Source organism: Lepidochelys olivacea (assembly GCF_965140295.1).
Source record: "Lepidochelys olivacea isolate rLepOli2 genome assembly, chromosome: 3".
In the NCBI taxonomy this organism is placed as follows: domain Eukaryota; kingdom Metazoa; phylum Chordata; order Testudines; family Cheloniidae; genus Lepidochelys; species Lepidochelys olivacea.
The window spans coordinates 15,523,100-15,537,015 of record NC_140413.1 but is presented as its reverse complement, the minus strand read 5'-3'; the positions used below and the strand labels follow the sequence as shown (position 1 = coordinate 15,537,015).

General features: G+C 40.8%; 1 protein-coding gene across 1 annotated transcript; it reads right to left on the bottom strand.

The window, feature by feature from the left end:
* Positions 1–1,296: 1,296 nt before the first annotated feature.
* Positions 1,297–13,384, bottom strand: ENPP4 (ectonucleotide pyrophosphatase/phosphodiesterase 4). The gene is made up of 4 exons (XM_084622952.1): positions 13,262–13,384; positions 7,313–8,183; positions 6,006–6,176; positions 1,297–3,160 (listed from the first exon to the last, which is right to left on the bottom strand). Exons 2-4 carry the CDS (start codon positions 8,148–8,150, stop codon positions 2,799–2,801), a joined length of 1,371 nt encoding a protein of 456 aa, XP_084479078.1. The 5' UTR covers positions 8,151–8,183; positions 13,262–13,384; the 3' UTR covers positions 1,297–2,798.
* Positions 13,385–13,916: the final 532 nt, after the last annotated feature.

Genomic DNA, 13,916 nt, shown 5'->3' with positions numbered 1-13,916 from the left:
AGATTTAATAGGTGTCTGTTTTAATTACTGTTGTAATTATTTCTGGTAAATAGTAAAGAGACAGGGGAGAGTTCTGGTTTCATAAATAGAATGTGACTGAACCAAGGGTCTGGGATATGAAATTGTAAAGCCTCATGTGTATTCATCTTATTTTGATATATGCAACTTAACCATCTTCATAAAGGTATTTTCTGGGCTGAGTTAACAATTAAGCTAGCAAAGACAGGAATAGGAGTAAGTAAATAACTTTGGAGAGAAGGTTGATAAGGCAATATCCCTTATTGGACCAACTTCTGTGAGTGAAAGAAGTTTCATGTATGTCAAAGGAAATCACTGTCTTAGTTGAAGCACTAGAAGCCACAAACAATGACTGTTTAATTCTTCCTTTATTCTGCTTCGTATAGGGTATCCCCAGTTCTATCCCTTCCCCTAATATTCAAGATTTTAAGCATAATTCAGATGCATCAGATTTCCAGTTAATAAGCTTAGAGGTCATGATCATCTCAAATCCCATTGTGAAATATACTCTTCAATGCTTAGTACAAAAAGATGTGGTTTTATAGCATCTAGTGCTAGAAGTGAAACTAATTCCAGAAACAGGATGTCTGATGGAGAAGGTGCTACCACAGCACACCCCTGCCCCCCCAGGTGTGGGAAGGTAGCTTTAGTTTTAGACATCTCTACTGGTCTTATCTATGGCATAGGGGCTGGGGCAAGAAGCTATTCTCTAGGTAACCAGATCCCACAGCACTCAAGGGCAACTCTATCCAATCCTACCGTGCCAAAAGAAGCTGACATTTTAAAAAAAGTTTAATGCAGTTTTTACCCCAAACCCATGTCTAAAACCAATTAATGAGGATCTAGGAAGTGTGAGGACTCAAATAGCCAGCTTAGATCTGCTGCAACCTTCTCAAATATGGGATCTTCTATACACATTACTGGCTAAAACTGGCATCAGCTGCTTCTTTAAGGACAGTGGAGAACCCTGCCTTCTCTAGCAGTAGGGATGCATTGATGGCTACTCAGTACCTGGGCTCTTCAAGCTCACACCCACCCTCACCAGCCTGAGCCCTTCCTGTTCCTAGGCCAGACCAGCATCTGATGTGTGCCTCTTCTCCCTGCACATCCATTTGCAGTTTGGATTTTTTTTGGATGTATTAGCCTCTTTTGGTGATAAAGATCATAGTCTGCACTAACTGTGAAATGCTATCATATGCCCTAACAGCAAAAGCTCTCAGTTCCAAAGGGATGAACAATATGCCATGTTTTTTGCTTAGAAAAAAAGTTCAAGAAAAATTAAGACACTAAAATTTATTTTACATATGCAAAATGTTTTCACAGAAACTAAAGCCATACAATCAAAATATAAATATTTCACTAAGTTAAGGCACTAGCCATTTAAAAATAGTCTGATCTTAAGCACATTACACACACACACACAAAGATGACTGATTCCCTTTATTTTCCATTCTTTCTACCCCTTGGAAAACTTGATGCAGCTCCCTTTAGAGCTACCGATGCCACTCTTGAAGGGTGCCTTGCTGATACTCAAGAGCAACATGCAGTACTTTGAGCTCTTTCTTCAAACACTGACCAGTAGCCTGGGAGTAAAGTGGCATATAGCAAGTCATACCGCATCACTAATAGTTTCAGGGGTTTTCAGATAATTCCGTTGTAAACCAACGGTACTTTAAAAGTTGTTAATAGATTTAGATCCCAAAAGGTACCATCCTCCTAAGATAAAGTTAAGATAAAGTCCATTGTTTTTTCATATCCTTACCTAAGCACTAAATTAAGTTTTTCTTCATGTGTTATTACAATCATGTTTTAACCAGAGAAAGCTTTGAACCCTGAAGTGAGGGGCCCATTTAAAGAAAAAATCCCACATTTTTTTTCAAGTGTATATGAAAGAGTGCATGTAGGTAAGTAGGGGTGTATCTGAGAAATGTTTCATATTCTTCTTTAATAGTACTTTGTACTTCAAGACCTCCACCTGAGAATTGCAAAAACATTTCACAAACAAACTCATTCTTAAGTCATTTCTGCAAGGTAACTAAGTGTTATGCCAGTTCTATAGCTGAGGAAACTATGGTAGAGAAGTCAACTGACTTGCACAAGGCCATGCAGAAAGTCAGTCAGAAGTAGGACAAGAACTTAGATATCCATCAACCCATTCCTGTACTTTAGACTACACCACCTCCTAGTTAAACTAGGAACATTGTACAACTTGCCTTATAATAGTTGCAGGGGAGAACTGCCACTAGTGTGGAATTTCTACTGCTGGTTTATTTAGCTACAAGAAATTGGAATCCCTGTTTCTGAGAACAATCACTCTACACCAGCCAGAGAACCACTGGTCTTAAAGTTTAAGACCCAGGACAGAGTTTTCCAACTGATACATGAGTGCAAGAATTGTAAAGAAATCACTGCTATTAATTTTAATACAAAATGCAGTATGTTTCATTTACAAGTGTTAGAGATCAGACTCCTAGCCTAGCTAGTTTATAATTTTACAAGTGTGTAAATGCCCAAATGCAAAACATCTTTGTCTTGTTAAATGCCTTTTGCAGTAGGCAACAGGATCCTTTCAGTGTAGATTTTTGTAAATCTTGTGCTATTGAATTGTTAGTCAAGGTGCAGAGGCAAACAGTTCAACAGATTTTTGTCTGTACATCTTAGGCAATTTTAAATGGAGTACTGTTTAAAGTGCATCATAGAACGATCAGCCAGATCATTCATACTATACATAGATATTAGGGTCTGGAAGTAAGTAGTGAGGTTAGGACTTCCTACATCTGCTATCCAATTAAGGGATCGTCATCCTCTTGTAGCTGAAGTCGGGAGAATGGACGGGGAGAGGACACTCTATTCTTCATGATTATTATAAGGCAGGTCAGAGTAGTTAACACAAGGAGGACACCAACAACTATTCCAATTGCTTCGGGGAGATTTATGCACCACTGGTCAACTAACAAGCACTTGGTGTTGCTGAAGGTTCCATTATTGGGCTGAGGTTTTAGTCTGAGGATGTGACACATCATTGGGTAGATATCAACATTATTAATTGTGTTCTGCTTGTAGCCTTTGTGAAAAGCAGGACCATGAGCAGCCAGGAACGGATGCATGCTTGGGAGAGCATTGTCATAGCCGTGGTCACCTACTAAAGGAGAAATGCAAAGTTAATAAACAAATATAAAATTAATGTTGTAAACTAACAGAAATTAAGTTGCTTACAGACTTTGTTAGCTATGATATTAACACGTCTATTCCTAAAAAAAGGGAGGAATAATAAAGTAATGCAACACTTCTACTAATGCTTGAAAGCCACAAGAATTTTTAAGTAGGAAACTTTGCTATTAAAATATTAACAGGGCACTTTGCTGAAGTTTCTTTTTATTAGAGCATAACCTCCATATTCCCCCCAGAAATGTGAATCCAAGCAAGAGATCTGGATTATGAAAGTATTTATCATCGTGGTCTAGGATAGGATAGGTTTGTAGCCAGATTTGTTTTAAAAGAGTGGTCAAGGTAGGTAATGTACTAATTCACAGTGATACAGCAGAAGTTTTAACAGGCGCTTTAACCTCTAGTTCATATACAGAACATGCAGCAAATTTGTGGTTTTTCAAAACCAATCATTGCAGCAAAAAAATCCATTTAAGACAAATATTGTAGATCTAACTTTTAGGATTCTAGCAGTGTGAAACTGCAGTAGGGTAAGGGATTTTTGGTTAACAGTAAACAATCTTGTTTGTTTCTCTAGCATAAACAAACTCCAGAATAGGACATTTAGAATGCAAACAGGTCTCCTATAAAAGAAACTTGTTGCTAAGTGCTCTGGAAACCAAACATCTTCCCTGTGTACAGCTATACTTTACTGGGTCACTCATGCAGTTGGTTCATGGACTGAACTCTTCAGGACCAACAGCAGGCCTCTTTTGTGCACCTGGAACCCCTCTCTAGTAGTCTGCCAGGCTCAGAATTTGAAGAGTTTCAGGATGCAGAGTAGAAGCACTCTTCAATTTGGCCTTTATCTGCTGATCACTCTAGCAGCAAGGAATAGTAGGGGGGGGTTTATAGCAACTATTCTAGAGCCACTTTTGTATTTGCTTTAAACTTGTATAAGATGCCAACACAAAGGTTACTGTTTTCACATTAACTACATTGTTTCTTTCCATGGTCATAGAACAAGTTATTGGGATTCTCTAGAGGGCAATTTAAAAATTGTTTGTTCAGCCACTTCTAGCTTCTTCTCTAGAAGACACTCCTGACGAGTTTGTCTTCCTAAGCCCCTTATAAATTATAGGAACAACATTGATTGTTGAATACTTAGGGCAATGGTCTTTAACCTGTGGACTGTCTTAAGATGTACGTGAAAGACTGACTGAAAACTGAACAGAATTCAGCTATAGAGACACATTTCCAAAGAGGTCTGTGCCTCCATTTGAAAATTTCCAAAAGGGGTCCACAAAATGAAAAAAAGACAGAACCACTGACTTAAGAAAAGTCTTTAGAATATTCTTTTATGACTGACCATTCAAAAGACTAGATATATAGAAAGAGTTCGAAATAGCACTAACACTGAAACCTATGGGATAGGTCAGCAAAACAGATCACAAAACATATGGGGTTTCTTCTCATATTATACATGTATGGATATAAAAAAAAAAAAAAAAAAAAAAAAAAACTTAGCTGCTTATTGTGACTGGTCAGTTCTAAAAGTTTGCAGCACATTATCTTTGATAGATTCAGTTCCGGTACACACTAGAGTCCTCATCCAAGGTTTCTTCATGATCTGAGTAACTCAACAAATCACACATCAGACAGGGCCTTTGCAAATATCCTGTATATATCCAACTCTCGGTGGCAGGTTTGTCCAAAGTGCATTTTTGACAGCATCAAAATCAATTAATTCAGGATTTTGATATGGGATTTTGTAATTTACATGCTCTCACGATCCAGTGAGTCTCTCCAGTAAGATGATTTTGTTTAGCAGTTTTATGTCAGTGTTGGAATAAATCATAAGTTACTTGCTACTGTTTAAGCTAAACTTATCTTTTGCTTCTATGCACTCATTTGTTCTGCAGGAAAAGGCCCCTTCAAAGTTCCCTCACTATATTGCTAGAAACTGGAATGGTGGTAGTGGTATTAGTAGAAAAACCAAGCAACATTAGAAAAATTTGAGACTATCCATTCACTGCTCCATTAAGCTGCTAATTGTGTACTTGAAGGTATACATGGTAAAACATTCATATCTACTGTAGTTAAGTGCATAGTTTTTGGCTGTCTGGTGAGCCAGACACCCTCTTTCCTAGACTCAGTCAGCTCTGAGCTGTTGGGTTCCCCTTTAGAAGGGATTCACACCTTTTACTGATAATATACTGTCACCTCCAACATGAAAGAGTACAGGACAGCTTTATATCCTATGCAACAATATGGATGAAACTGGGAATGTGGTGGCAGTGCAGATGACCAATTTTAAGTTAAGTTATTCTCTACAACCACTTGTTACAGTCAGATTCATCAAGGAGATAGGTGGTGGTGGTGGCGGCAAAGTTCCAGAGCACTAAGTATTATCATGAAATGTACTACATATGACTTAAGACAGAACTTTTTGCAGCAGCAGCAAGCTTATATTTTCTTTTTTTTTTTTTGGTTACTCAAATATACAGAACACAGACACTTTGCTTTCACTACATCTGACTTTACTGCTCAACATACTGGTCTAAATTCTTTATTGTAACTCATGGCTACTGTGACCATTGTTATTGCTGATTTATGCATACAAACTTGGTGGTGGTATAACTTTGTACTCCTAAACCCTTCCTATTTGTTTTATTTGCCTGTCATTTTGGGTAACCCATTGCTTATGGGTTTTTGTAATATGCATGGGTTCTCTATTTTACTCATCACTGATAGTAGTACCTGAGGATCCCAACAATAGAAATAAAAAAAAGAGTTCAACAATATAAGCCACCAGGAGCATGAAGGATGAAAATACTTACATTTTCTAAATGACCCACTTTGTACAATTGTCCAGCCCTCATCTGCAACCAGAATTATGGGTTGAATGCGCTTATTGTGATGGTAATGAAATCTGTCTGGAATCTCTTCTTTAAGATACACCTTCATGGAAGTGCTGCAGTTTTTCAGTAAGTTATATACATATGTTTTGTCTGCAAAGAAAACAGACAGCATATGAAACAGCAACTATTCAGTTATCTATGTAGTTTTGTCCATTTACTGTTATCCATAAGCACACTTAATACAACTTTTAAATAATTTTTTTAAAGCTACATGAGAGGGGGTGTCACTTAGGTACCCGATTGGTTACTGAGGTAATCAGTGTTGGCGTCATCATTTGTTTCTGCTGTAACTGTTCTCCTTCAAAGCTCTAATGGCTTCTCAGATTTTGTTGTGGAGAGAATGAAAGTTGAGATACAAATATAATTTCTTCTTTAACATTCAATCACAGAGGAAAAAAAAAATCCAGTTTCTTAGAATATAAAGTGAACCCTGCATTAAAGTCAGTCAGGTTTTTCTGATCATTTTTCATCAGCCACATCAGTTCCGGCCTAATTTTGATAGTCAACAATAAGTGCTTATCTGCAGTCATGACCCTAAAATGACATTGGGGAGGGATTCCAGCTTTCATATAGCATTGGTTTTAGCTCTATCAGTTTAAGACTTGACCCATGAAATCAGGTTGTAATTGAAGTGGGATGAAAGAGGCAAAATATAATAAATATAAAACAAGTTCTAAAGACCTAAAATTCAGATCAGTATAATTTTCAATCCCCAGTGAAGTTATCCCACGGTGTTCGTTATTGTGATATAACTGAGTAACTGACAGGGTGAGCAAAAGGAGGAAAGGCATGAAGGGATTCCAAGGCCAGAAGAGACCATTGATCACCTAGTCTGATCTCCCCTATAACACAGGCCATAGAACTTCCCCAAAGTAATTCTGAGAGCATACCTTGATTTAAAATTTTTCAGTGATGGAGAATCCACCACAACTACTTTAGAATAAACCACTCCAGAGCACTCATTAACATCCAAAAGTACACAGCATGCAGGGTAAATATTAGCTATTCAACATGTGCTCTTCATTACCAGAGCCCAGTTATTTTTAAGTAACTGGATACCCCTAATTTAATGTATTCATTCATCCATTATTTTCTGTCTAAATAATGCAACATGAACTGGATTGTCTTCCCAACTCCTGTGAATAATACACAATGGGAAATTTCCAGCAAGAAAGGAGACAAAGTTTAACACTTTCTCAGTATACAACTGAAAAAAATATACATACTATTTCTTGGTAGTATTGCAGCAACTGGCGTCTTGTCTACCAGAGTGTAGTTACCACGGCCAATGCAGTTGTCCAGTCTAATCAGCTTGTCCGGGAAACACTGAGTCATTCCATGATCACTTGTAATTATGACATTAATGTTCTCCCACAATCCCAATGCCTTGAGTTTATAAATAAGTGAACCAATGTGGTTATCCACTTGTTCTAACACTCTTCTCATGTTTTCTTTATCTCCTGGTCCATATACATGCCCACTTGCATCTGGTTCTTCCCAATAGAGTGTAGCAAAAGTAACTGGTGGGTTAGAGTTGTTCAGCCACATAGTAATGTTCTCCATTCTCTCTTCAAATGTTACTGAATTATTATACTTCATAAAAAAATGAGGTATTGTGTTGTTAATTTTTACATCAGTACCAGGCCACATTGCAGCAGCACTTCTTCTATTCTCTTGCTGCTGATTTGTCACCCAAATAGGAGTTGCCTCATTCCACCAGAAAGGATCTGTATCATTAAACTCCGAAAATGTCTTCTTTGTATCTTCTTCATACATTGTGTTAGCCACAATGCCATGGCTTTCTTCATATAAGCCTGTCACTATGCTGTAATGGTTTGGGAAAGTTTTTGTGATAAAAGCATTTGTAACATGTTCTACCAACACACCATCCTCAATAAACTCTTGGAGATGAGGAAGTCTATAGTTTTGCAGATAGTCAGCCCTGAAACCATCAAAGGACACCAGGAGTAACTTGTGTATTGAATCATCGTTAGCATTTCCACCATAACAGGCTACAATTCCAGAAAGAAAGAGTGTTAATATTAATTTCATTGCAGACAACATTTCAAAGTGTTCCCAGCAGCCAATCGGATGTACCTGAAAAATTAAAAAGGTTTTATTATACATGCAATCTAAAATATGTGTTACACTGGAGATGGCTTAGATAGCTATGTTAAATATTTAAAATTTTTCACATATCCTTCCAGAGAGGGTTTTAACTGTGAAATCACTATTGGCCCAATCTTGGATTCACTGAAGTCAATGGTAAAATTTCCATTGACATCAATAGCAGCAGAACTGGGCCCTAGTTGTTTAGGTAAACACATGAGCAATTTAACTTTTCACTTCATAAATTCTATTAATTATAGACTAGTCATCCTAACTTTGACACTTGTAAAGATAGTGGAACATGTTATTAAACAATCATTTTGTAACCATCTAGAGGATGATACAGCAATGGATTTGTCGATAACAAAAATCATGCCAAACCAACCTAATTTCCTTCTTTGACATGGTTACTGGCCTAGTGAATATGGATAAGCAGTAGATGTGATATATCTTGATTTTAGTAAGGCTTTGACTTTCTCCTCTCACATTCTCATAACCAAACTCTGGAAACGTGGTCTACTAATGAAGTTACTATATTGTGGGTGCACAACTCATTGAAAGACTGTACTCAAAGAGTCATTATCAATGACTCATTGTCAAAATGGGAGAATATATCTAGTGGGGTTCTGCAGGCATCCATTCTGGGTCCATTACTATTCAATATCATCAGTAGTGACCTGGATAATGGAACGGAGAGTGTGGTTTTAAAATGTGCAGACACCACCAAGTTGGGAGGGGTTGCTAGCACTTTGGAGGACAGAATTAGACTCCAAAAGGACCTTGACAAATTAGAAAATTTGTCTCAAATCGACAAGTACTACAATTATTAACAAAAGTAAAATGCAGAAACACACAATGGGGAATAACAGGCTACGCAGTAGTACTGCAAGGATCTGGGGGTTATAGTGGATCACAAATTGAGTATGAGCCAACAATTTGAGGCACTTGAGAAATAGGCCAATATCGTTCTGGGGTGTATTAACAGGAGTATCATATGCATGACAAGTAAAGTAGGACAATTACTTCACTCGGCACTTGAGGCCTCCATTGGAGTAGTACCGTGTCCAGCTTTGGGCATTGCAAAAACTGCAGAGAGTCAAAAGAGCAATGTAACTGATAAAAGGTTTAGAAAAGGAGACCTATGGGGAAAGGTAAAAAACTGGGAATATTTAGTTTTGAGAAAAGAAGGCTGAGGGGGAACTTCCTGAGAAACAGACATTTAATTTGTGGCAAGATGGGGTGTCAATCTATGGACTGTCTGTGTGAACCCCGCTGATGTCCACTAACAGTTTACTAATGCACTTTGATCTAGTCCCCTTTGAAAACAGGGCCAGATCAAAGCACATTAACGAATTGTTAATACACATCAGTAGGGTTCACAGACAGTTAGTCTGCAGCAGGCTAGCGCTAGGTAGATTTGAACGCCAGCTTGCCGAAAACTAATTTGTGGACAAGTCCTTGACTGCTGCACAGCTAACACTGCCAAACTGACCAGGAGTTCTTTGTTTGTCAAAGCTAGCACTTGGACTGCTACCCACTACTATACCAGACCGAAAGTATGTTCTTTACAAGTCAGTTTTTTCAAAAAGAGAATTTAGAGTAGTAACTTCATGCTGTAGCTATCATCATTGGCGGACCATTCATTAATCTAGAAAACAGGAATGCAAATTCTGAAAGCATGTTTTATAAAGTTACCTAACAGGCAGAGATTGGCCTGGAGCAGAGAGGATGTGCTGCAATTTAGCATGAGGACTGTGAAGGAATGACTAAGATTGCCTAATAAATTGCTAAAAAACATGATGTGAAGTTCCAGGTTGCACAAATCCTCCTAGAATATCATCAGAGGACATAATCCTGAAGCGCAGGCAAGTCGAGCAATATTGCTTGAAGATTCATTTCAACAGCATGTGTGTGACAAACTCTACTGTACATGTGCAAGAGACAGTTTTCCTATGTTTTGTAGTTTAGCCAAATCAGGGGCAGCAAATGGTACCTCCTTCACAATTGAACTATTTCCCCTGCCAAGTTTCAAGTATCCATTTCAAACCCTAGGGAACCAGTGCTCTTAAAATTCTAAGAGATGGCTTAACTTTGTTAAAGCGGCCTGTTTTCCCCTTAGTTTAAAGATCTTTGTTGAAGCTTTTTTTTTTTGGTAGAAAATTAATTCAGCCTGAGGCAGAGATCAAGCATGAAACATTTCAGCCCAAACAGTTTGCCAAAAGGAATAAGCAATTGAAGACAGGGGGTTATAATGGAAAGTGTTTAGCCACCTATATAATAGGTGTTGCTACTATACAGACAGAAACATAAGCCTTGAAAACTGACATTCCCCCCCCCCCTTTTAGTTTAATAATTCATGAATTGTGTGTAGTGTAATGAAAGGTGGGTGCACTAATTATCACAGTGGACTATATATATGTTGACATTTAAGGAGCCATAATTTCAATCCAAATCCTTGACCGACAGTGGGTTCTGTCTGAACAAGAAGTTTGACAAAACTATATTTTTATTGTGACAGGGTCAGGCCAGATGGCTACAAGAGTGGTCGAAGGTAGATACACTAGTTCCAAGTTAAGCAGGTCCCTTTCCCCTGGGTAAGATAACAGGGACTATTCCAGAACACTCAGGAACTTTCTAGAGCTAATTAAGACAGGCAGGCTAATTAGGACACCTGTAGCCAGTTGGGAAGCTGCCAGAATTAAGACTAATCAGGACACCTGGTTTAAAAAAGCTGTCATTCTAGTTAGTGAGGTGTGTGCGTAAGGAGCTGGGAGTGAGAGGATGTGATGTTTGGAGGACTGAGGAATACAAGCGTTAACAGACATAAGGAGGAAGGTCCTGTGGTGAGGACAAAGAAGGTGTTGGGAGGAGGCTAAGGGGAAGTAGCCCAGGGAATTGTAGCTGTTGTGTAGCTGTTCTAGAAGGCACTCTAGACAGCTGCAGTCCACAGGGCCCTGGGCTGGAACCTGGGGTAGCGGGTGGGCCCGGGTTTCCCCCAGACCTCCCAACTCCTGACCTAACACAGGAGCTTCCACCAGAGGTGAAGGTCTCTAAGCTGGTCCCTGACCCACATGGTGGATCAGCAGACACTGCGGGGATTGGGTTCCCCCCCATGCTGGCCAGTGAGGAGGTTCTCTGAGTGAACAGCAGATTTGAGCCATGAAAGTGGCCAAACTGAGGGCTGCCACGAATATTTGAGGCAAGCAAAATCTGCCAATAAGTGCAGGACCCACCAAGGTAGAGGAGGAACTCTGTGTATAATATATATAAAATATATAGTGACACACCCACCCCTTCACAGAGTCCCAAAACTAAAGCTCTTGCAACCCCTGATTAAAAAAAAAGTCTACAGCTGGTGCATCCAAGAGTAGAATTTCAGCCTGTCTTCATAAATTCTTTATAGCAACAGCCTTTGCTAGCAGATCAAGGCCAATAACTTGTCTAGATGGGAGGTTATGGACTACTATAGTTACCTTGGTGCAAAAATTCCTAATACAAAAATCCTTAGATACCATGGTAAGAGTCACCTTAAAAATGCCACAGGCAGATTTTCTAAAACCTTTCTTAGGCTTTTGGTCTACATTTGACCTTTTACTTCTAATTATTATAAGAGATAAGTATTTGATAAATATTTCAATTCACATTGTGGCTATGTATACCTAGGGTGACCAGATGTCCCAACTTTTCACCCTTGCTATCTGGTCACCCTAGGTATACCTGTTATAACCTGGTTTTCCATTCAGCGGTCATTTCACAGGAATAGGCTACAAAGTGTTGACTATTCTTTAAATAAGCAGTTTAGAACTGTAGTTAAATTTTAGAGTCCAAATGTTTAGGATTGCCTTTACAGAGAATATGGGTGTTAAAACAATTCCCCCTACCTCAGTTAATAAGGTCAAGTGGTGGCATTTGTGATGCTGGAATCCATGAAAATCTAATTTACTTTTCACTATATTTTCATTGTGTGTGTTATGCAATTTGGAAAAATGACGCTAGACTGGCCAGTTTAACTTCCTGGTTAACATCCATTCATACAATGTATTGCATTTGAAGTCACAATACTACAGAGGAATGTTTAAATCCAACACCATGCTCATTGAAACATCAAAATAGTTTTGCATTTAAAAAAAAATCTAAAATTGGGATCTAAACTAACTGACAGGCATAAGAATGCTGTTTCCTCTGGTATATAAGGATAAGGGAAACTACTTGTGATTCACCACTCCAAAAAAAGAAAAAAAATCCTAGTACTCCTCTCACTTTGCCACCTTATTTCATAATACTTTCTCAATCTAATTTCAGAATCTATAAATCTTGCACACTACTCAGCTGTCATAGGCAAAGAAACAAAACTACAGGGAGAGGGGGAAAGTATCAGCGTCTGGTTTGCACCACCATGTGACATCCGCTGACAAAAGCATCAGCGGGAATACATTGATTGCATCCGCAACGTCTCACGCAGGTGGCCACGCTACGCTTCCCTTTTCTATACCCAACATATTTCCTTAGCGGAAAATAAATCCGGACCCCATCGTCTCCAGCCACTTTTGCCGGAGACACGGCATTTATTTGACACCCTTCATTCTCAAGGGTCCCAGAGCGGCGCCCCCCGCCCCCCATACACACCGCAGTGAACAGGGACCACTTTCTCGTCCACCACAACGCAGCTCCCTGCCAGCGGGTTGAAACTGAACCCCTGTCAGAGGTGTCCTGCCCCGCCCAGCGACACTCCGGGACCCAGTGAAGGGCGCTGCCTACACCTGGCACCGCAGGCAAGGAAGGGCGGGCGCGGGGGGGAGGGGGAGGAACAAGGTAAGTGCACCTCACTCGCCAGGTACTCGGGGTGGGCGCTGGGCTTCTTGGAGAGGGCGACACTCCCCCACCAGGTATCCATGAGGTGGGGTCTCGCCCGGCAGGCGGGGCGGGCACAGCACATGGGATGGGGGGAAATCCAACCCGACTGTCAAAAGACGGGAGGGGGAAACCCCGCTGCATACACCTCCCCGGGGGCGGGGGCGCAGTCTCCCCCCAGCTCGCCCCTACCTCAGCCGGGAGCCTCAACTTACCCCCTCCGAGTCCCCAGGCAGCGCCGGAAGATCGCTCGCTGCGGCGCGGTTTCCTCACAGGGCGAGAAACGGACGCAGCATTCGCGCCTGCGCACTGAAACCACTTCTCCTCCTGCAACGGCAGCCCCAACTGCCAAACCCGAACCGCAGCACTGGAGGCTAACGGCGAGGGGAAGGGGGGAGGGGGGGATTATTGAGAGCCGGGGGCTCTCTGGTTGGTCAGAGCGCCCTCGGCCTGTGATCTGATTGGCCTGCTGGGTTCTGGAGCGGAAAGACAATGTAATGAGCGGTTTGGTTCCTAGAGAGGGTGCAGGTGCGAGAGAGGGAGCTGCGCTGTGCGGGCGGGCGCGTGCAGAGCGCTGGGGCGAGGGGGAGAGGAGTAGGCAAGTGGGGGCGTGGGTCGGGCTGTGGGGAGAAGGACAAGCCTTGTGCGCTCAGTGGGAGGGGCGGATGCAGCGAGCTGCGGTGGAGTAGGTGCAGTGGGGGTTTCAATAGGAAACTAGGGCAGGGCAAGTGATGCCAGGAGGGGTTCAACGGGAGGCTATGGCAGGGTATAAGTGAGAGCTGTGGTGCCAGGAGGGGTTCAGTGGGAAGCTATGGCAGGGTATAAGTGAGGGCTATGATGCCAGGGTTTTGTGTGTGTGTTGTGTTTCCT